The following is a 24,161-nucleotide window of genomic DNA, read 5'->3' as shown; positions in this document are numbered from 1 at the left end:
CATTGAATGACCTTGGGCACATGACTTGACTTCTTTTTTCTCAGGCAGGAGTTACTGGGATTAAATTTCATGTTAAAGCAGTTAGTAGTATGCCACACAGTACTATGCGTTAAATAAATGGTGGCTACTATGATTATGATGACTTTTTTCCATTTGTGGTACAGATTTTAATTTTAGTAGTTTAATTATATTTGAGGAACTCTCTTGATCCTCAGGTTGAAATATCAATTATCCAGAGACTTCCTTTGAAAAAGAAGACCTACAAAGGGAGCAAGGGGCAATTGTTCAATGGGCATAGAATTTCATTTTTGCACAGTGAAAAAGTTCTAGAAATGTTACACAACTATGTGAAATTAACACTACTGAACTGTATGCTTAAGGATGGTTAAGAGGGAAATTTTATATTACAAGTTTCTTACCACAATTAAAAAAAAATTTTTTTTTTTTTTAAGGAAGACTGAAGATCCTACCTCCCACCTAAGCTAAACTAATATCCATAACATGCTATGTAATAAATTACTGTAGCTTTTGATGCCACTCTCCTTTTAAAACTGACAAGTGTCACAGGGACGAATTAGTCCTGGGTGGGGATGAGAGGGTTGTTGCCTGTCCTTTTCTGTTTTAAGCAGTACATGGGAATGAGTTTTTAGCAACATGAATGATGTAAATCAGAAAGGAAGACTTGGTTCTTTGCATATATTGATGCTACCTGGCGAAGAATTTATTTAAATTTATTTTAAGTTTGTTGACTTTTGTATGCATTGTTTGTTCTTTTAAAAAAAATAATGTTGCTTCTACCAAAATTGCTTAAAAACAGTAGTTCTCTCTACAATATAAACTGTACAAGAAAGACTTTTCATTCTGGTAGGGTGTCTTGGTTTATATTTCCTGCTGAATGCCAGGATTCTTACTTGGTTTTCTTTTCTTTTCAGTCAGTACTGCACCCCAGCCTAAACCAGTAAGTATAAGGTGTTTCTATATTTAATTCTGATCTATGGGCAATGGGCAGGGATTCTTCTGTTATGGATCACAGTTTATTTATAGTTTGGAAACCAGAGAAAAAAAATATTCCTGCGCTTCTGTAATTTTCTCCAATAAATTCCTGTGCATCTTCAGCAAGTTTGTACTGGTGACGTTTCCATAAATTTGAGCATGAGAGTGGACCAGCCCCACAGACTGTTCAGAGGACCAAGATTTGTTGTTAATTTTGTTTTAATTTGGTTTCTTAAGAGTATCTGCATTTTTTAAATTAATGAAAAGCTTAAGTGCTATGTTAGGACAAGAGTGGAATTTAATTAAGAAGTAATTAAAATGAACAGTTATCTCCAACTGGGGATAATGGATTAGCCACCTGAAGGCTTTATCTGTTTGTAATCTCCGCCCAGGCTGACAAAATGTCAAAGAATAAGAAGAAGAAATTGAAGAAGAAGCAGAAGCGCCAGGCAGAATTACTAGAGAAGCGAATGCAGGAAATTGAGGAAATGGAAAAAGAGTCGGGCCCTGGGCAAAAAAGACCAAACAAGCAAGAAGAATCAGAGAGTCCTGTTGAAAGACCCTTGAAAGAGAACTCACCTAATAAAATGACCCAAGAAAAACTTGGTATAAATAGAGCATCACAAAAATTACTTTAACATTAATTTATCATTGTTTTATAATATAGTGGTTTCATGCATATACAACATCTCTGGGGGTGTCGTTATACAGTAAGAATACAGAATTTGTCATAAATGTTAGGTAATATTCAAATGTAATTTCTAACTTTTCTCAGGAAATGCAACGTAGACCTCATTTAGCTATTGGGTAAGAATAAGAAGATCTTTGTCCTTTCATAAATAGATTTTAGATGTGCAGTCATGTTTTTATGTCACCCTGTATAAGTTCTAGAAAACGTTTTAATCTTGTGGAGAGATTTTTTTTGTTCTTTCATGCGTATGCATACACGTACATCCTTTTTGTCTTTGTTCCTTAGAAGAGTCAAGTACCATTCACCAGGATCAAACATTTACAGAACATGGTGTAGAGGGTGGTGCAGCAGAAATAAATTGCAATGGAGTAATTGAAGTCGTTAATTATACTGAGAACAATAATAAAGAAACATTGAGGCTTAAAGAGGATCTACATAATGCTAATGACTGTGATGTCCAAAATTTGAAGCAGGAACCTAGTTTTCTAAGTTCCCAAAATGGAGACAGCAGCACATCTCAAGAAACAGACTCCTGTACACCTGTAACCTCTGAGGTGTCAGATACCATGATGTGCCAGTCTTCATCAAATGTAGACCGGTCATTCAGTGAACAGGACATTAGCCAACTTCAAGAAAGCATTCGAGCAGAGATACCCTGTGAAGATGAGCAAGAGCAAGAACATAATGGACCACTAGACAACAAAGGTACTTCCCCAGTACTCCTTCCCTGCATAACATACTCATGAATTTCTAATAAGTCAGACAGACAAAGACAAATAATGTATGTTATCACTTATCTGTGGAACCTAAAAAATAAAACAGATGAATTCAGCAAAACAGAAACAGACTCACAGGTATAGAGAACGATAGGTGGTTACCAGTGTGGAGAGGGAGGAGGGGATTGAGAGGAACAAGCTACCATATATAATAAAATAGATAGGCTACAGGGATATATTGTACAGCACAGGGAAATATAGTATTACTTTGTGGTGACTTTAAATGGAATATAATCTATAAAAATGCTGAGTTGCTATGTTTTATACCTGAAACTAGTATGTTGTAAATCAGCTATACAATTTTTAAAAATTCACCACATAGAAAAAAATTTTTCATGAATTTCTAAACTAAAAGTACCATTGTTGTTATAAATATAGCTTTACAGCAGGTGTCCAAGTTACCTTCAATGTGTAAATGTGTAGCTCAATTTGATTTTTATTGGTTAAACAGTGAGTATACAGCATTTTACTTGTTGCTGTGAAGGCAGAGGTTTTAATTCTGGGAAGTCAAGGTGTTGCTTTACTTGGTTTATTATAGAAAATTTATTGTAGGTTGCCAGTTGGGGGCCTGGGTGAATTACTTCATAGAGTTTTATTAACCTTTGGATATTTCTGTGTTCATTGAACAGTCTGATTGATGATACCTGTTGTCTATAGGAAAATCCACTGCTGGAAATTTTCTTGTTAATCCCCTTGAGCCAAAAAATGCAGAAAAGCTCCAAGTGAAGATTGCTGATCTTGGAAATGCCTGTTGGGTGGTAAGTTAAACTTGTCTCAGTCTTTTGAAGTGACTGGGGATAAATGAGAACTTGGACTTAGTTGTGCTAAAAGAAGAAAACATCTGCAGTTCTATACCCAAATTGCCAGTTAACATTTTAGTGAACTTTTTTTTTACTTTTTCTTTTAACCATTTACACGAGTAGAGAGAATGGTATGATCCTGCCCCTATTCCAGGTACCTGTCACGCAGATTCAGTAATGTCAACTCCTGGCCGGTTTTGTTTTATCTATATCCTCATTGACTTTCATACTCTCAATGCCCACGTTCATACTTTCCCCCTATTTTTAAAATCAGCATCTGACTTCTTAATTGTAACCTTTTAATTCATTTAATATATTTCGAACACTTTTGTCAACCAGAAATTTACATCAAATTCAGTTGGTTATGTGGTATTTGCCAGTATACTATAACCTTTACATACTCTTGACAGTTCTTTGTGATGAACATCTTTGCTCATGAGTCTTTTGAAGTTGACCTGAGGACATGTCCTAGACATGAAATTACTAAGTCAGAAGTTGGGTACTTTTTTTTTTTTCTTTAATTTTTATTTTATTTATTTATGGCCGTGTTGGGTCTTCATTTCTGTGCGAGGGCTTTCTCTAGTTGTGGCAAGTGGGGGCCACTCTTCATCGCGGCGCGTGGGCCTCTCACTATCGCGGCCTCTCTTGTTACAGAGCACAGGCTCCAGACGCGCAGGCTCAGCAATTGTGGCTCACGGGCCTAGTCGCTCCGCGGCACGTGGGATCTTCCCAGACCAGGGCTCGAACCCGTGTTCCCTGCATTGGCAGGCAGATTCTCAACCACTGCGCCACCAGGGAAGCCCTGGGTACTTTTTTTAAAGGAGGTTTTTGACGTATAATGTCATATTAATACTGTTGTTTACCAGTATTAAGAATGCTTTTTGTGTTATTTTTAATGAATATCTTTTAAAAATCTACAATAGAATGATTTGCACATAAATGATACTATTCAAAGAGCTATATGCTTTGTAAACAGGGATGTTGGAGACTATTGAGGCAAAATCCACTTTAATAGGTCTTAGGTTTACTTTTATACTTCAAATTCCCTATTCCACATGACATCCTATATCTAGTGGTTCATAACCTAGAAGGATCTCACTTTCAATATCGATTCTAGAATATTGTGATAACTTTGTGGAAAAAATGAAGTCAGCGCTTAGCACTGACTGATAGAAATGTAGAAAAGCTTTTCAAGGAATTAGAATTATTTCACCATGCCACCAGACAGTCCAGGCCACCATATATTTTCACCTGGATGACTACATTAGCCTCCTCACTTCTCTCTTCTCTTGTCCTTCCCTCTTACTGACTGTTCTCAACATAGCTATCAGAGTGATCCTTTTAAATGCAAGTCACGTCAGATATTCTTAAAACCTTGTGGTGGCTTCCTTCAGAATGAGTGCCAGAGTCCCTACCATGGCCCACACACCACCAAGCAAAAAACACTTATTATTTCTTCTGCCTGGAATTCTCTTCCCAAGATAATATGTATAATTCACTCCTTCATTTTCTTCAAGTTCCTATTGAGATGTCATCTTAACCAGGGAGATCTTCCGCTGAACACCTAACATACAGTAATTAGCAAACCACCACTCTTTACACCCATTTTCTTTTTCTTCCTCTCCTCCCTCAATTTTTTTTTCTCCACAGCACTTAACCCAATCTGATACTAGATATTTGTTTGTTTAATATCCCTCTCGCTATAATGTATGTCCCATCACAGCAGAGATTTTTTTCATTCACTGCTGTATCTATGGGACTTAGAACAGTGCCTGATACGTAGGAGGTACTCATTAAATATTTAAGTAAAACAATTATAGAGGAAAATATTGACTCTGTAACAAATATCACATGGTATAAACTTCAAATGTTTGTCAGTTTTCTGCTCACATCATGTTTCAAGCTCCTTTGCCTTTGTGTTTGGAACACCTTGCTTCATGCCTGCGTTATGCATTTGGCATACTCTGCTTTATTTGCGTGCAGTCTTTCCTGTCATTTTTACTACAACAGAATCAATCTCTCTCTCTACAACTATTATATACATTTTTTAATGTGTCTCTATGCTAAAATGACTTTACATTCTTCTCATCCATTTATTCATTCAGCAAATATATGGGCACATATTCTGATCTGAGCACTAAGACAGTGGTGAACTGGACATGGGTGCCTTGTCCTGCTGGATCCTGGTCTAATCTCACATCTTGTTGGTCTCAAGCACAGCAGCGTGTGCTATTTGGTAATGGAATTTTACATGATTTTCAAAGAGCTTGATTTTTAAAAATATTATACTTTTGCTCATCAGTTGTGCACATGCATATATAGTTTAGGGACACTTAAATAGATTTTGATTCAAAAATCTGTCCCCCCTCCCTTTGCCAATTTGTCACTCTCCACGTGAGGGTATTTACCTTCGCATTGCTAATAAATAACTTGGGTATATTGCTTCCAATTCTTTTTTTCAGTTTTAGGTATTTCTGCCTCCTGGAAAGTAGGACTTATCTACCACTACACCCATCCCCTATCTTGTCAGTTTAATATGACTTTTGGCTAAATGATTCCATGTTTACATTATTAGGACTCTAATGCTGTCTTCAGCTGAACTAAGCATATATTATGGTATGATTCCTTTTCCTTTTCTGCCTAACACTGTGTTTCATTTGCTTAGTTGTCTTTGTATTACTTATCACTTAATTCCACCCCACACTTTGATCCAGTGCTATGATTACACTTTAATACACATGGATACCTTGGGTATTGTTTCAACTTTTACTTCCTAAAGAGCTCTATCCTGGAACCTGTGCTCTGCTAATCTGTGTTCATCTCTTGGGTTGCCCTGTAGGCTTGCTGCATCACTGCCATTTGGGATTTCCTTTCATAATCGTCCTGGAGATGATTTTTATATCCTGTTTCCTGTCTCTCTGATCTTCTTTCTTGGTTTACTCCATCACAGTTTTTGTTTGGTTTTGTTTGTTTGTTTTAACATCTTTATTGGAGTATAATTGCTTTACAATGGTGTATTAGTTTCTGCTTTATATCAAAGTGAATCAGCTATACCTATACATATATCCCCACATCTCCTTCCTTTTGCATCTCCCTCCCACCCTCCCTATTTTGTTTGTTTGTTTGAAGTATATACAACTTTTAGTAGCTTCCTCAGAAAGGGTGTGTGTGATTGAGGGAGTGGGCATCCTTGTATGTCTAATAATGTCTTTATTCTGGTTTTACACTCAGTTGGCTGCATGTAAAATTCTAGGTTGAAAATCGTTTTCCCTCAGAATGTTTGTCATTGCTCCATTGTTTTCTAGTTTCCCGTCTTATTGCTGCTAAAAGACCAAAGTCATTCTGATTCTTGGACCTTTGTATGAAGCCTTTTCCCCTGTGAAAGTCTGCAGGATCATTTCACAGCGATGTGCCTCATGAGGTCTGTTTTGATCCATTAGCTAAGGGACCCAGTGTGCACTTTCAGTATTGAAACTCTGGTTCTTTGTTTTTGATTCTTTCTTGATTTTTTTTCTTTTTTTTTAATTCTCTAGCTCTGAAATCTCATTATTCAAATGTTAGATTTATGCAGGTTCTCTCATTTTCTTACCTTTCTCTCCTATTTTCTAGTATTTTTCTTTTTGCTTATTTTCTGGGAGGTTTCTCAGCTTGTTCTTTTAAGCCTTATTTTTTCTTATTTCTCCTATTATATCCTTACTTTCCAAGAGTTCTTTGGTTCCCTGATTATCTCTGAGAGGATATTGATTATTTTTTCATTTTTGACATTTTCTTCTTTTTTTTTTTAAATATTCATTTTATCAACCTGTAATTCACAGGCGTCTGATTTTTTTTTTTTGTCTGCTTTGGGTCTTCGTTGCTGCATGCGGGCTTTCTCTAGTTGCGGTGAGCAGGGTCTGCTCTTTGTTGCGGTGTGGTGGCTTCTCTTGTTGCAGAGCACAGGCTCTAGGCACGTGGGCTTCAGTAGTTGCGGCACGTGGGCTCAGTAGTTGTGGCTCATGGGCTCTAGAGCACAGGCTCAGTAGTTGTGGCGCACAGGCTTAGTTGCTCCACGGCATGTGGGATCTTCCTGGACCAGGGATCGAACCCATGTCGCCTGCATTGGCAAGTGGATTCTTAACCACTGTGCCACCAGGGAAGTCCTCTTCTTCTTTACATAGTGTCTCTTGCCTTCTTTGTTCAGGATCATTAAACAAAAAACTGACCATATGAATGGAGTGCCAGAAAGCCGTTTGGAAGCTTTGTGCCTGCGTGGGTCTTGTTGACTGTCATTCACTATAAAATGATGTGTCTGAGCTATTTCATTTCATCCTCAGATGTCAGGGTCTTGGATTGGTCATACTTCCCACAGAAAACTTACAGTCTTCCTCAGATCTCTTACCCGGGGAGTGAATGCCTGGCTGCTAGTGTTTTGGAAACTGAGTTAAGCAGGAAAACTGGGGTTCAATATGCAGTTACATATAGTCACTTAATTTCCCTGTTTTCAGAATAGTACTCTCCCCTCAACCATGCCGAGCACCCTCCAGAAACTGTTTTACCCACTCCAGAGGAAACCTCTAAGTGTCTGTCAGGCCAGGGGAAGGCTGTTATACTGCATCATGCCCTGTGTTCTGGAGCTGTTTCTTTAAAAGATACTCTAAAGCAGTATTCCTTTGTTGAATCCCACCCTCCCTGCTACTTCCAGAGATACCTGATACCACCGAATCCTGAGCCTTGGGAGGACTCCTGTGGAATGCCTCACACTGCTTCTCCGCTTTCACCAGTGGCTTATTCAGCTTTCTTGGATCCATTAAGACACTTGCCAGTGATCTCTCTGCTTTCCAGCTTCTAAATAGTATTGCTCTGACTTCTTTGCCTTCTCTGTCTTTGTCAGTTTATGCTTTAAAAATTAACATTGGATTCGCTACAAAAGTGGAGTTTCAGGAGTGAGTGGATGTGTATGTTTCCAATCCACCTTCTTTACTTTTGCTGATTCTTGACCTCATTTATCATTTACAGTGTATTTGTAAAGCAGTAGTGAGGCACGATGAGTAAAGACAACTCCCTTGAACAGCATGTTCATTTTTCTAACTGTATCACCTGTAGTACATTTCCATTTCAAACTCAGTATCTGAACCCATTGTTTTCCTGTAAAACCACTTCCCTCTCTAAGTCTCTCCATCCGTGTTTTTGTCGACAGCCTCTACCACAAAGTTCTTTTTGACTCTTCCTCCTGTCTCCCACTTGAATTGAATTTTTAAATTGTGCTCATTCTTTCTGTGAATGTCCTTGGTTTTAACTCTTCCTTCTCCTATTTCCACAGCCATTGTTCAGATGTTCATTACTAAGCCTAAATCTGGCCACAAACCAGAGGATTACTGGAATGGTGTTCTCAGAGGTCCTATCAGTCTTCTTACAGGACACTGTCCTGTTGACTAACGTGCAGTGGTGTTCTCTTGTCTGCCAGATGAAATCGAAACTCTTCAACCTAGCAGTCAGCTATGTTTGGCTTTAGCAAATGTCTTTCTGTGCCTTTATTTATGATGTTCCCTCCACCTGAAGTACTTTTTGCTCTTTTGCACATTTAGTCCAGTACTACCCTGTGGAGCTCTGGTCAATGCTGGTTTTTCTACCTGAAGCTTTCTCTGCCTAATTTCTCCTGTTCACAAATGCTGTTCCTTGTTTTTTTTTTCTTTTTAATTTTAATAGGATTAGAAAATCATCTTTCACACTACATGTTGTAGTATTATCTGAATTTTGTTTCCTGTGTATGACTCATTTGAAGCTTCTTTTTTCTGTATTATTTTTTATTATGGAAAATTTCAAACCTATACAAAAGTAGAGAGTAGAATGAACTCCCCTGCCGTTATACTAGTGTCACCCAGCAGTTATCAACTCATTGGCTGTTTTTCACCTATATCCCCACCCTGCCACCCACTCCAGGTCATTTTGAAGTATATCCCAGGCATCTTATTTTCATTTGTAAATATGGCTTTCTAAAAAATGATTCTTTTTTTTTTTTAATAAATGTATTTATTTATTTTTGGCTGCGTTGGGTCTTCGTTGCTGCGCGTGGGCTTCCTCTAGTTGTGGCAAGTGGGGGCTACTCTTCGCAGCAGTGTGCGGGCTTCTCACTGCGGTGGCTTCTCTTGTTGTGGGGCACGGGCTCTAGGCGCACGGGCTTCAGTAGTTGTGGCATGCGGGCTCAGTAGTTGTGGCTTGCGGGCTGTAGAGCGCAGGCTCAGTACTTGTGGCACACGGGCTTAGTTGATCCGCAGCATGTGGGATCTTCCGGGACCAGGGCTTGAACCCGTGTCCCCTGCATTGGCAGGCGAATTCTTTTTTTTTTTTTTTTTTTAATCAGTCATCAGTTTTATACACATCACTTTATACATGTCAATCCCAATCGCCCAATTCAACACACCACCATCCCCACCCCACCGCAGTTTTCCCCCCTTGGTGTCCGTATGTTCGTTCTCTACGTCTGTGTCTCAACTTCTGCCCTGCAGCCCGGTTCATCTGTACCATTAAAAAATGATTCTTTTAAGGTAACCATGACACCATTGTTACACCTAAAAAGGTTGACAGTTCACTAATATCAAATATTCAGTCAGTTTTGCCAGTTATCTCATAAACATTCTTCTAATTTTGTTTGTTTAGAACAAGATCCAAATAAAATCCATGAATGCCAGACTGGGTGCTGTGTCTCTTAAGTTGCTTTTATATAGAGGTTTTCCCTTTCTTTCCCATACATGTGTTAAAGAAACGTTTTGCTGATTGCATCCCCTTGATGCTTAACATGGTCTCTGTTTGCCCAAGATTCGTGTTTGATATTTTTGGAGGAGTGAGGGAGGCAAAAGAGAATGAGGGCAAGAAGTCTTTATAGGTGGTGTTTATAAGGTTCTTAAAACTTGAAACTTACATCTTTTATTTTCCTATAATGAGCACACAGCAAGAAGAGTTTGAACTGAACCTAAATTGGTATCATTTATTTGTTGAAATGCAAGTTATTAATTTTAGACAAATGAACAACTTAATTTTTGTTTGGAGTAATAGTTTTCCATTTCTTAAAAAGTGATTGTTATTTCCTAACCTGTGTATCTATATTAAGTTCAGACTCATGTTTAGAGAAATAATTTGGAGTAGACAGCATATAAAGAAAAGTGCTGTTTGGAGCTAATAACATCTAAATGATACTTAAGAAATTAGCCACATGGGAACTTTGGTTTGGGGACAGCTCCCTGAACTTATTTTAATCTCCATTATTAAGCAATCATGACTTGTTACTTTTTAGAATAAAGGAATTTTTAAATACTGTTTCTTTCTTCATTTACTCAGCACAAACATTTCACAGAAGATATTCAAACAAGGCAGTATCGCTCCTTGGAAGTTCTGATAGGATCTGGCTATAATACCCCTGCTGACATTTGGAGCACAGCCTGCATGGTAATGTTTTTCCCATTGACTTAAACTTATTATGTGGTAATTTGCTAATTTCAGTAGACCAGCTGATTAACAGAAAAGGATTTTTTTTCTGACTCATCACTGGCACTCTGAATCCCGTGTCTGGAGAGGTCTGAATTTAAAAGCTTAGTTACAAACATCTGACATTCCGTTCATTTCCTGCCAAATTCCTGTTAGGTGAAGGAACCAAATGTTTCCTACTACAGATTGGGGTTGCGGGGTGGCTAAAAACAACTGCTCAGACAGGGTGTTGCTTTTGATGATGAGAGGTTACCCTTACCCTTGCCCTCTCAGCTCTGATCTATTTTCAGATTAGGGAAAACCCTGGAAACTGCTTCATTCTGTACAGTTTAGCAGTCACTCACCATCTTTGCACCTCACAGGATATGAAGCTCAGTCATCCATGGATTCATAAGTTGCTGCTTTGTCCTTGTCAGGCAACTACTCAAGTAGTCAGACTTAGTTGATATTAAATGACTTCCCACAGATAGCCTCATGTTGGAACATATTGTTTCCTGAAGTGGAGTGTACTCTTCAATTTGTAATTGTGGATTTACTTTTTTCTCTTCCACTTATTATAAGTACTGGCAGGAACCATGTCTATAATGTATAGCTAAGTGTCTGGTGCAGGGCCTGGGACATTTTGAGTGGGTGCAATGCACTGCTAATGCCAACTTCCCAGAGTTATCACAGACTTCACAGATTAAAGGCATAGTTTTCCACGAGACTACCCTCACTTCAGACACCAGCTGCAAGCTCTGGGGTCCACAGGCCACCTTCACCTCCTGACCATCTGGCTACAAATTGGGAGTTTCCATTGTCCTTTCAGATTCAGTAGTTTGCTAGAATGACTCACAGAACTAAGGGAAGTGCTAAAATATTACAGTTTTGATATAAAGGTTACAAATCAGGACCAGCCAAATGAAGACATGCATACAGTGAGGTCTGAGAGGGTACCAAAGGTGAAGCTTCTGTGTCCTTAGGACACATCAGTTTCCTGGCACGTCAGTGTGTATCACCAACCAGGGAAGTTCACCCAAGCTTTAGATGCCCAAAGTTTTTACTGAGATTTCGTTACTTGGGCATGATTTATTGAATCATTGGTCATGTGGTTGAACTCAGTCTCCAGCCCCCTTCCCTTCCCGAGAGGTTGGGGGGTCAGTTTTGACAACACTCAGCCCAAAGCCTCAACCCTCTAATTGTACAGTTGGTCTTGTCCAACTTGGTGGCATATCCAGCCCCCCTCTTGAAACTGTGTCTAGGGGTCCACTGTGAGTCACCTCATCAGTATAAACTTAAGTGTGGTCCGAAGGGGCCCACCATGAATAACAAAAGGCACATTTATCACTTGGAAAGCCCAAGAGTTGAGAGGCTTCCTCCCGGGAACAGAACAAGATCAAACAAATTCTTCAGTATACAATAGTATTTAATAAATATTTGTGGACCATCAAATGAGTGAACTAAATCAGAAACATATTAAACTGTCATTTCAAGTAACATTTAGTATTTACAGTCAACTTTGGGGAAAACTTAAAAGAGAAAGGACAGACAGGAAGCCCCAACCTGTTTTGGGTCATAGATTTCTTTGACGCTCACATTCCTGAAAACCTTTGTCTTCCAAAGATAATAAAGTTAAAACCATGTTGTTAATATGGCATGACCTTTTAAATTATTTTGTTATGGCATGTCTGTCACAGGTCTTTTAAGGGGGAGGGCTGTCTAAATTGAAGATGATTTGGTATTGTTGCACAAGATGAAAGAACATTGGAAGAAAATCTTCTTTCTTGCCATACTTTAAAGCTTTGTGTTGAGGAATTTGATTTGGATTGAGTTGGTAGAGGAAATAATTGATAGAGATGCCGCCATACAAAATACAGCTAGTTTGTAGGTGGCATCTGATTTATTATGATGTGGTTCTTAGTAGTGGGTTAATTGAGGGCAGTAGGTCCTGCTTGCTATGTAACATAGTATGTACAGTGTCAGGCTTAAGAAGGCAAAAAGGCAAAAAAGATGAAAGGGGGGTGGATTAACCTTGGCCCCTCTTTGTACCAGCTCATGTGCAGGAATTTTCTTAACCAAAGGAGGGAAAGCACTTACCTGACTTGAGACAATATCATGAAAACTTGAGGCCCATTTGTTCCCCCAAATTTCTCTCGTTTTGCTAATAGACGTAGAAAAAGTGCTTTAAATTTCACCATACTCAGAGAATAAAAATAAATCTTGAAATATCAGAAGTGCCTGGAGAGATGGATCATCCTTCATCTAGTACAATTAATTGATGGAAAGATTGGGACCCTTTCTGAGGTAAAAAGGCAAGTTATGAGATTGCCTACCACTTCAGTGATTGAGACTACAAAGTTAGAAGGACAGTTATAAGAAGGGAATGCTCTGTGAAGAACATTAAGAATTAATAAAGAATAGATGTTTTAAAATTCTCCAAACGTTCTATGGACTTTGACAAATTTGTAATGACATGTATCTACTATTATAGTATCATACAGCATAGTTTCACTGCCCTAAGAATCCTCTGTGCTCTGCCTCTTCATCCATCTGCACCCCCTGCCAACCCCTGGCCACCACTGATGTTTTTATTATCTCTATAGTTTTGCCTTTTCCAGAATGTCATAGTTGGAATCATACAGTATAATTCAGGTTAGCTTTTTTTCACTTTATAATATCATTTACGGTTCCTCCAAGTCTTTTCATGACTTGATAGCTCATTCCTTTTTGTCACTGAATAATATTCCATTATCTGGATATACCAGCACACTGGATTTATTATACGTTCCCTGATTTTGCCTCTGTCTGTTAGCATGACCCTGACTGACATAAAATAGGCCCTTTGGTCAGTGTGAGACAAGCACAGGAGTGGGCACCAGGAGCCATGGATTCTAGGATGGACTTGGCCTTTCCGTTCTGGTCAGTTTTCTCATCTGTAAAGGAAAGATGTTCAACTAGGTGTTTTGTAATCTAGAGTTTCTACTAGTTTTCATTTCTGATGTTGTGATCTTTCAGTTTGGTTTGGTTTTATTACTGTTATTTATAAAATTGTAACTACTAGCAACTACCTTATGTTCCAAAAATAAAGTTCTTTTAGAGAACTTTAGGTAACTAGTTATAAGTATCTAGGTGGAAAATTTTATAATATTTTAAACTTTTAGAAAACTATCTACTTTTTTTTTTTTTTAGCTTTAATATCTTCACTGAATCCCCCACTATGAGATGGAAAAATTTAAGTACTGGTTTCAGAAGAGACTGACAAACTTTGATGAATAAGAATCACAAATTGTTTCTGTTCTGCTTTGAGACCGTAAACCTCAGGATAATTAGAGGGTGAAACAGGTATCTGTTCTATCAGTGTAGTTCAGTTTCATAACAGACTGCTAGCATGTAAAGCAAGCTATGCCTAGCAAGAAGCCACAGCATCTCTGACATTTTAGAGACAATCCTGAAACTTCTGCTTTTGTGGCCTTGCTCTGGGCAGTGGTACAGCCCAGGTTATACATTTTTGAGAAAGACTATTCTATCGTAGCACTGGCAAACCACCAAGACCTAGACATGGGTCTGAATTGAGAATGTGCCCCAACTAAATCCACTCCACAGTTCTTGAGATTGTCTGGGCTACTTAGTACCATTAAGTCAACCAAAACTGGCCCATGGCTAGCAGTTGACTTATAACTGTACTTTTTATATCAATAAGGTCCTTTTTAAAACTGCTGTTAAATTACTTGCTTTATTTTTTGTCAGTGAAAAATTAATATAGCCCCATCACTCACATGCTGTCCTTCTGTACTGGTTGACACTTATCCTGAGGAAATCACTTTTTCAGTCCCTCTCAAACACTGTTTACAAGACGTTTTCTTGTTATAGGGGACATGTGCCTTTTCCTGGTTGGTGAATGCTAACCTGCTGGTCAATATGAGTAGCTCCTGACTCCATTTATACTTAATCTTTTTCTGATGTTCTATAGACCTAGGAATTGGGAACTCTCTATCTGGGACAGTTTAGTAAGTGCTTTCCAAAGCAAAACTTTAAAAATATACTTTTTACCAAACCCTGAAGAGTTATAGGTAGAAAAATGTCTGAATTTTTTTGGTTTTGATTTTAGATACAGAATCGTAATTTCTAGCCATGTGAAGTTATAAGTTATTCATGTTCATCTCATGAATAATTTAATAACTTAGAATCACCTTAGATATGCCCCTCTCTGAGCAAAAAGGGAAACTTAAGAGAGCTGAATTACTGATTGAAGGATTGGGGTGTACAGGGCTTTGAATAATCCACATATTGATATTAACTGAGTTTTTGCAGTTTTCCTGCTCCATTTTATTAAGGTACAGGTGTGAAAGGAAAGCTTTTTAGGAATAATCTTAGACAATTTTTAAAATAATCATTTGCAGGTTTTCCAAGAAGAAAAAATTACTTAAAATTGAGCCAAATAGCAGTAAACTTCCTAAACGTCTTTTTTTTTATGCTTTCATAAGCTTTCCTCTTTTTCTTAGGCCTTTGAACTGGCCACAGGCGACTATTTATTTGAACCTCATTCAGGGGAAGAGTACACTCGAGATGAAGGTAAGTCCCCTCAACCAAGGATGTCTGTGCACGGTGGCTAATGTAATTTGCTAGTACTGAAGAGCCTTAGTCTTCTTAGTGTGCTAAGTATATATAAGTCCCAGAAAAGATAGAAATATAAGATATTTTATATTAAGTATTAGGTATACTAGATATTTTATAATAGATATTAAAGAATTCTATAGAAGGATTAGAGAAAAGACCACAATTGGTTAAACTAAAACTTGTATTGGGTTGGCCAAAAAGTGCCTTCGGTTTTTAAGTAAAAATAAAAGACACATTTTTCATTTTCACCAAGAACTTTATTGAACAACGTACTCACCCTTTTGTTCCACTACCTTCTGCCATTTTTCAGGCAACTTCATAATTCAGTTTTCCCAAAACTTTTATCTTTTTGAGCAAAGAACTGTTCCAGGTGTCTTCCAGGGGATTGAAATTTTTTCCATTAGAAGAATTTTGTAAAGATTGAAATAAATGGAAATCTGAAGATGCAATGTCTGGTGAATACGGCAGATGAATCAGAACTTCCCAACCAAGCTGTAACATTTTTTGCCTGATCATCAAAGAAACATGCGGTCTTGCGTTATCTTGATGGAAGATTATACATTTTCCGTTGACTAATTCTGGACGCTTTTCGTCGAGTGCTGCTTTCAGTTGGTCTAATTGGGAGCAGTACTTGTTGAAATTAATCGTTTGGTTTTCTGGAAGGAGCTCATAATAGAGGACACCCTTCCAATCCCACCATGTACACAACATCACCTTCTTTGGATGAAGACCAGCCTTTGGTGTGATTGGTGGTGGTTCATTTCACTTGTCCCACGATCTCTTCTGTTCCACATTATTGTACAGTATCCACTTTTCATCGCCAATCACAATTTGTTTTAAAAACGGAACATTTTCATTACATTTAAGTAGAAAATCGCTTGCAGAAATACGATCAAGAAGGTTTTTTTCACTTAACTTACGTGGAACCCAAACATCAAAGCATTTAACATAACCTAGCTGGTGCAAATGATTTTCAGCGCTTGATTTGGATATTTTGAGTATGTCGACTGTCTCCCGCGTGGTATAACGTTGAGTGTTCTCAGTGTTTCGATTGATCGTTATCAACTTCAACTGGTCTGCCCGACCATGGAGCATCATCCAGCGAGAAATCTCCAACATGAAACTTTGCAAACCACTTTTGACACATTCAGTCAGTCACAGTACCTTCTGCATACACTGCACAAATCTTTTTTTGCGTTTCAGTTGCGTTTTTACCTTTCTTGAAATAATAAAGCATAATATGCCGAAAATGTTGCTTTTTTCACAAAAATTCACCAATTTTGATAAGTCTTTTTTTTTAAATGCACACTGATAAGACAAGCTGTCACATACAATCTAACAAAATTGTTTCGAATGAAGTTAAAAACAACTAAGTGCTACTAGAGCCATCTTACGTAAAAACCCGAACGAACCTTTTGGCCAACCCAATATTTGCCAGGTTTCTTATAAAACATCTAGTCATTTTCCTTCCTGTGTAAATCAGTGATTCATTCTTTACCCAGTTGGGATCTACCTGTTCATCAGCTTGTTGCCCAGTTAGCTTGCAACTTTATTTGGAAGTCGATTTTAACAGATACACACTACTTGAATGCAGGGAATATATCCTATTTGTTTATATAAATTGTACAACATTTAGCATTCTTTTTTCTCCTTTCTGAAAATTAAAGCTGTATTTTTCTTTTTAAATGATACTAACATTTAGAATTCCATTTTAAAACAAAATATTATTGATTGATATTTTGCAATACCAGTGGGAAAAGCCCAAGGTGTCAGATGCTCTGAGAGGCTGTGAAAGCAGACAACTAAATGAGTGATGATTTTTTTTAAATCATGGTGGCATTCAAGTAACTAGATGAAATAATAATGTGAATAAAAACACTTTATTAAAGGAATGTTTTACCTTCTTTATTATACAATTTTGGCGCTTTTATTTTCAGGATTAATGGGGATTACTTTGAGAGCGCACTACCAGTGTACCCTCCCAATGTGGAAAATGTGTCTTTTACTTTCTGTGCTTTCCTTGATTCTTTGGGAAGTCAGGTTCTGTGCTTTATGGAACCAACAATGCTATTTCTCAAACTGGTCCCCTGGGATGTCAAAAGGCAATGTTAGTAAGGCCTGCTGATATTCCTAATAAGTACTATTTGAAAAATGCTCTGCTAACTAATCACCATAGCCATATGCCTGTTTTAGTGGGTACAGTTTGGACATGTTTTCTGTATATAAGCCCCTTTTACTGTAATTACTACCTGTGTACACACTTGATTTTTCCCTGTTATCTGCTTGCTTGGATTCCCTATAAATAGTGTGTGGTACAGACTCATATAGTGGCTAGAATTACATTGTACAGGATCTTATGCTACCAAACCTGAAAATTGAAATGTATATGAAAAGACTCAAGTAAGGGAAAAGGGAGAACCAGTTACCCTAGATATTTATATCCTAATTTATTCCCTCCTATTCCAGCCCTTAGATAAAACCTCAGATTACTACTGTTTGGCCCATAGGAGCGGGAAAAAGCAAACCCTATCCCCTGGCTAGTGTATGCATAGTGTTACAAGTCATGGTAAGACTGGGGCCTAAGTAGCATGTCCTCTGTTATTAGGGACATTCCACAACCCTAAATCTTGGAATAATAGTTGATAATTTTGCCTGTCAGATACATTAATCCTATGATTAATTGATAAGCCAGAGATAGGTTGCTGGAATTTCAAGTAATATAACAATTTTAAGGGAAAAATAATTCCTTGGTATAGGAAAAATATTAAAAGAACCAATACTTTACTTGGAAGTTTACAGTAAGACAAATTATAGTCTCATTTATAATTAATTTATACAAAGATATTTACTTGCAGATCCTGCCTAAAATTGGCAGAAATTTTTTGGCAGCCAAATACTTGTTACCAAACCATAAATTCAGTTAAAAACTGCCCAAAAGTTATAGTGAATTCATAAATATAAAGTTATTTTAAAATGACACCACTGAGTCCTTTACATGAGAAATAGATATGACCTGAAACCTTCACAAATTCCCAGATAAGTGTATGTCTCTAGCATATTATTTTCCTCTAAGATACATTATTGGAAGTTTTAAGTGATTCCTTTTGACCTGGATTTTGTAACTACAGGCTTAAAGTCATTTTTAAAGCTGTTTTGTGGCTAGGAGCCATCACTTTTTAAAGCCTCTTCTATTTTTACTTTTTGTCACCTGCAGAAAAAGGTAATAGACCTGTCTGTAGGTGTGGATGCTGGCTGGTCCCAGGCTCGTCTCCTGGTGACAGACTGCCCACCTCCCTGGCGGTGCTCACAGTCCATATGCCTGCGGTGACGGCTACAAGGCACTGCATGACTTCAACATTTTAGTGGCCAAAGATAGTCAAGTAGCTATACTTTAAATGTTTGTGCTAATTTTTTCTTTAATAATGTGATTTATTAAATTAAAAAACAGACAAAGAAAACAAAAAAACCTCTGGACTAGACATGATAAGGTAGCGGTTTTCATTTGAGTTCTAGCTCTTATTGGCCTTGTGGCTTCAAGTAGGCCGTTCTCCCTGAGGTTCCACTTTTCACCTTTAAAATGGGGTATTAATTTTTGGCCTGTTTTACAGGGTGCTTGTGAAAACTCGATCATATGTGAGTGCTTTGTCATGAACATTCTTAAAGTGATATTATTACTCTCTGAAGCCCAGAGCACTATTATAAATGAATGTCTGTCCTAGAATGTCTAAAGCATATTGCTACACTCTTTTAGCTTAGCTGAAGAACCCACCTGGACCTAGATATAGACAAAATAGAAATAAAATATTATAGATAAGCCTCCAAACTCCAGAATGTGACTTGCCAACTACTATCAGGTGACCAACCACCGGAAATAATTCTTGGCCTTCCCAGTCTTCCCTTGAGTATCCTCGGTTTTATTTGTACTTACTTTTAAACAGCTAGTTCTTGAAAAAGCTATTCATAGAAAAACCTTTTTTACAGCTTGTCCTTGATCCTGTTCTTCTTACCCTTCTATTTTAGACCACATTGCGCACATTATAGAGCTGATAGGCAGAATACCAAGACGCTTTGCCCTCAGTGGGAAATATTCACAGGACTTCTTCAATCGCAGAGGTAGTATTGTTAACATGAGTTTTCATCTAGGCCCCAGGGATGCAACTTCAGGAAGCAGAGCATTCACACCAAGATTGTTTTTAGTTATCACTCAAGTCCCACTGGAGTGGGTACCTGAATTTTAATGGTTTTCTGGATTCTCCATTAGATGGATAGAGTCCTCTTCTTCCCATTTAGGACAGCAAGCAAGCTGAAATGCTTGCTTTATAAAGAGGTGTGCATGCTACTCTTTCTGCCAATATCTAGAACTGCATTTGTTACCCCTGTTATGTATATCTTTTTTCCCCCTCTTGAAATGTTCAAAACATACAGATCACATTGCATTGATCATAGAACTTCTGGGGAAGGTGCCTCGCAAGCTCATTGTGGCAGGAAAATATTCCAAGGAATTTTTCACCAAAAAAGGTAAAATAAATGTGTTTGTTCCCAAACATTAAGGGGACAAAAGTGTTTAACAATGAAGAGGTAAGTACAGCTTGGGTACGTGTTCTCAACATCTACAGAAGGTTTGTCCTACCTTGAATGCTGAGCTGTGACTTAGCAGACCCTGGAGCTAGACTGCCTGGGTTCAGATCCCAGCTTCTCCACTACTTATGTGGCCTTTGGCACAACCTCAGTTTGCTGCTTTATAAATGGAGATTACTTCATATTAAGTTAGTTACTATGTGTATAGTAGCTGGCACCTGGTTGATTACTCCTACTACAGGACTTCTGAAAAATGGGCAGATTTTGCTGAGGCATTTCTATCAAAGGGCAAGTAGTTTCAGCTTTTTAAGGGCAGGACTACATCTCACCTTGTAGTCCGTGATACCTAACACAGTCACTTCAACACATCAGTCATATGAATTAACTTTATACTTTCAATTGCGTAAGTTATGTTATCACTTATTAGTGAAGAAAAAACAAGGTAAAACTCTCACCTCAAATTTTTGCCTAGATAATATATGTTGACGTATTTAAATATGAATTTCTTATGCATTCTAAATAAATTTAAAAGCTTAAGTATGAAACCCTGACCTAGAAGGGACTAGAAAACTGTCTGGCCTTTTTTCCATGGTTCCCCTTTTCCTCACAACGTCTACACTAGTGCTGAGAAAAATCATCTTTCTCAACACTTGACAGCAGGCATCCTCAGAAAATTTCTTAATGTTTCTCTTTGGGGCAGGAAAATGGTGAAGTGCTTCATAGGTTCTTCCTTGTGTGCAAAGTCAAATTAACGGTATGCACGTACCAAGTAGGTAATTAGGCACTCACTGCCCACAGAAGAGAATTCAAATAAGTGTCATGTAAGAAAAAAAATTTAAAGCAGCATTTACCTTAACAAGTCACTGATCATTGACTATCTTTTTAAAAAACCATTGTTTCAAGGAGGCAAAAAGTAATGTTCCAGAATAATACAGAGTGTGATGCAGCTGTATCTATAAGTTTATTTGTTCTTTTAGTTTTGTTACTTTTATACGTTTGACATAGTTTTAGCTCTTTGTTTTTTAATTACTGCCTTATTTCGAAGCAACATTTGCTAAACTATTGAGCCAAAAAAAGAGTACAAGCAAATTATTCTTGGTATGTGGTGATAAATTGCCTCTGAACACTGTATAAGACCACGCTGAGTATATAGGCATTTAATATTCATTTTAGTGAATACCTAGTTCCTGATAGGCCTGCCAAATTTGATAGGGACAAAAAATCCTGCAATGGTGGAGAAAAAAATTATTTAAAATTTTTAGGCCCTCGTGAAAAATGGAGACACTTCTTTCCAAGGAATGCATTAGAGAAGAGATGTGCTTTGTGAATGGAGAAGGATTAGATTCTGATGGCAAAATTTGATTCTTTATAGACTATCTGCATTAGTTCCTGGATTTCCACAAAAGGATCTTGTCACTTGTCAATGTTGGTCAGTTTCTTTTGTACTCTCTTTACCGTAGGTGACCTGAAACACATCACGAAGCTGAAACCCTGGGGCCTTTTTGAGGTTCTAGTGGAGAAGTATGAGTGGTCTCAGGAAGAGGCAGCTGGTTTCACAGATTTCTTACTGCCCATGTTGGAGCTGATCCCCGAGAAGAGGGCCACTGCCGCTGATTGTCTCCGGCACCCTTGGCTCAACTCCTAAGCCCCAGCCCAGCACCGCAGCAGAGATCACACGCTGGCCCTCTGCCCCTCCCCTCCAAGCATTTCCCTCTTCCCTTTTCAGGGTGAAGCTCTTCCTTCAAGGGTTTCTAGGGTGTTTTTTGTTTTTTTGTTGAATCCAACATGTTCATTTGGGTTTGCTTATTTGACCCTGTGGAGATCCCCCCACAGCCATTGGGCATCCTAGGTGAATTTGGCCTTGATTGGGTTCTGCCAAAGACTAATGGACTAAAATGTGAAACAGCCTCTCACCCCTGTACCCTTGTCTTTCCATTAGGACATCCTTTAAATTATAAGCATCCTTTTAAAAAGAGCTATGAAGATGTATGAGCTCATCCTTTTATTCACTGACTCTAAGAGTCAAATTTTCTAGTGCATATCCTATTGCCAGCATAAGGATGAGAAGGGGAAAGGGTATTACTTCTGTGTACAGCAGAGACATTAAACTTGCTGTATCCAGGCTGCATCCTCTTCCTGGATTATTTCTGTTGTTTTCTATGTTCACTTTTTTTTCTGCGACTTTTAAACTGCTATCTTTTTAAATGAGCTGTATAAACACCAAATTTGGGTACCATTTTATCACTGTTCAAAGCACTGTCAAATTCCTTTCATCCTTTAATAACTCTGAGATCCTCGAATCTTCAGTCTGATTTTTGATGGAAACAAAAATGGAACCACTGACTAGTAATTTCTTCAGAACCACATATATTCTGCAAACTGTCCTTTCCTATGTCTCTTCTGTACCCTACCAGCAGAGTTACTTTGATTGACTGTTTGTTTTGTTTTTTGTTTTTGTTTTTTAATCCCTGGCTGGCACTTTACTCATTGCACTTGAGTTTATTGCCCCATAACTAAAGAATTCAGGATGACTCTAGAAAGGAAAACTGGATTTCAGAGATTTCCCATCTGAGAAGAAACTGTCCTAGAGTTCTCGGTTCTTTTACAAACAGTCCCCAACTTTTATTTACAGCTTTTTCTTTACCTTGTCCAGAATTCAGCCTTGAAGCAGTTTCCCCCTACGGCTTTGCCTTTCTCATTTTCTCAGAGGCTTCAGATCTTAAATGAAATCCCAGGATACAAGAACCAAGGGGAGGGGGTGGGAAGGCACTTTTTTCATTGTTGTTTATTTTGAGAGTTGTAGTTTTCTCTTTTTGTTTGGTTTAAGGTTAGCCATTCTCTGCTGCTATTTCTTTGTATAATGTAAGTTTTAAATTTTGAGATGTTTGAAATGTACTTGAGGCTTTTTTTTTTTTTTTTAATGAGAAAAGGCTTTGTGAATCTTATTTTAGGATGGGCCTCTCCTAGACTTGCCCAAGACATTACATATATTCCTCGGGTCATATTGAAAAGCAAAAGAGGGGCAGGATTGGGGTCACAGCTGCTTGTTCTGCACGGACCAAGTGGGCCTTGGGGGTTACAGCATTCTCCAGAAGCGACTACGGGACTCTGATTTACAGAAAGCCAAGGAGGTGCAACTTGAGGCTCTACTAGCAAAGCACCGATGAGGCTGTTAGGTAGCCAGCTTCCTATTCAGGAGATTGGAATCTAGATTCTGTCATTTATCTACCAACAAAGGCAAAGGAAAAAGTGGTGCAATTATGCAATCCATTTAACTCATAAACATATTACCCTGAATAACTGGCCAGCCATTCATCGGATCCTTGATGGATGGTTCTGAAATCAGACATGTTCCTATAGAAAGAATTTCAAGTGAGGCTGTTCTATGCACCTATCAAGAATAAAGAAAATAGATTGTATCAAACAACGGCAGGGAAAATCCTTCAGCAATTCTAATCCACTTTGGGTTTTCAGCGATATATACATCTAAAGCAATACCAGACTAGAACTGAATTCTTTTCTATGCTGTAAAATCACAATTGTGGAATTACAGGAATTCTGGTGATGACATTAAGGTGAACTAACCAAACACACACACAAATAGAAGGCCCTGTTTTAACAACTGACATGAAGAGAAATTTTAATGAGAGAGAACCTGTAATTTTTTGGAAATGTTTTTGCACCAAATAAGGGCTTTTCCTCTATCACTTAAGGAGCCAGATGAATTAAAAGCCGTAGAAAGAGGCAGCTGTAGAATTTGATCTTCCAAGCACCCCATGTACCTTTCCTGAACTCAATCATAACATTGTCAAATTGCCAGGATCTCACTAAAGGATTTCTATTTGCTGTCAGTAAAAAATAAAACCCCAAACACATTTTTATTCTTTCTACTGGTTGCATTGTCTGTTTTCTTTGTAAATGCAGTACAATAAACAAATTATTTAATAACCTACATGTTTCCAGGAGATTTCTGTTTATTTGTTGCCCAAGTTGATCTGACCTAGCTTCAGAATGGAGGAAAGGGTTGGTTGAGTTGCTTTTTGAATTTAAATATGCCATGAAACTGTATAACTTCAACACATGCCATTTTGTGGCGTTTGTAGCTTTGCTTCTATCTTTAAATTGGGCGTGGGGTGGGATTTAACAAAGTACATCTTGGAAAATTCTAAGAAAATTGTTATTCCCTACATTTGATACCATTTTTGCAGTATTTGTGGGTTGCTTTTTTTCCCCACAGATCACAAAGTGCAAAATGTCAAAGTTTTG

The 24,161-nt window shown here is 38.0% G+C and overlaps 1 protein-coding gene across 5 annotated transcripts in view; it reads left to right on the top strand.

Annotated features, from left to right (window-relative positions):
- The window catches only part of SRPK1 (SRSF protein kinase 1), a 91,985-nt gene extending 68,140 nt beyond the window's left edge, over positions 1 to 23,845 (top strand). Inside the window, exons 9-17 of one of the 5 annotated variants that reach the window (XM_082346679.1) lie at positions 933 to 958; positions 1,386 to 1,599; positions 1,970 to 2,389; positions 3,118 to 3,218; positions 10,575 to 10,682; positions 15,203 to 15,272; positions 19,338 to 19,430; positions 19,743 to 19,835; positions 21,356 to 23,845. In XM_082346679.1, coding sequence (XP_082202805.1) covers positions 933 to 958; positions 1,386 to 1,599; positions 1,970 to 2,389; positions 3,118 to 3,218; positions 10,575 to 10,682; positions 15,203 to 15,272; positions 19,338 to 19,430; positions 19,743 to 19,835; positions 21,356 to 21,540 — 1,310 coding nt within the window. In that variant the 3' untranslated portion in view covers positions 21,541 to 23,845. Of the gene's footprint in view, positions 1 to 932; positions 959 to 1,385; positions 1,600 to 1,969; positions 2,390 to 3,117; positions 3,219 to 8,559; positions 10,554 to 10,574; positions 10,683 to 15,202; positions 15,273 to 17,068; positions 17,210 to 19,337; positions 19,431 to 19,742; positions 19,836 to 21,355 lie in introns of those variants that run through there. The other 4 variants (XM_082346680.1, XM_082346681.1, XM_082346682.1 and 1 more) reach the window with 4 other exon arrangements.
- The last annotated feature ends 316 nt before the right edge of the window (positions 23,846 to 24,161 follow it).

The sequence above is a fragment of the Balaenoptera borealis genome (genome assembly GCF_965194805.1).
Source record: "Balaenoptera borealis genome assembly, chromosome: 12".
In the NCBI taxonomy this organism is placed as follows: domain Eukaryota; kingdom Metazoa; phylum Chordata; class Mammalia; order Artiodactyla; family Balaenopteridae; genus Balaenoptera; species Balaenoptera borealis.
Note: the sequence above shows the minus strand (reverse complement) of the source record. Positions and strands in the feature narration are given on the sequence as shown.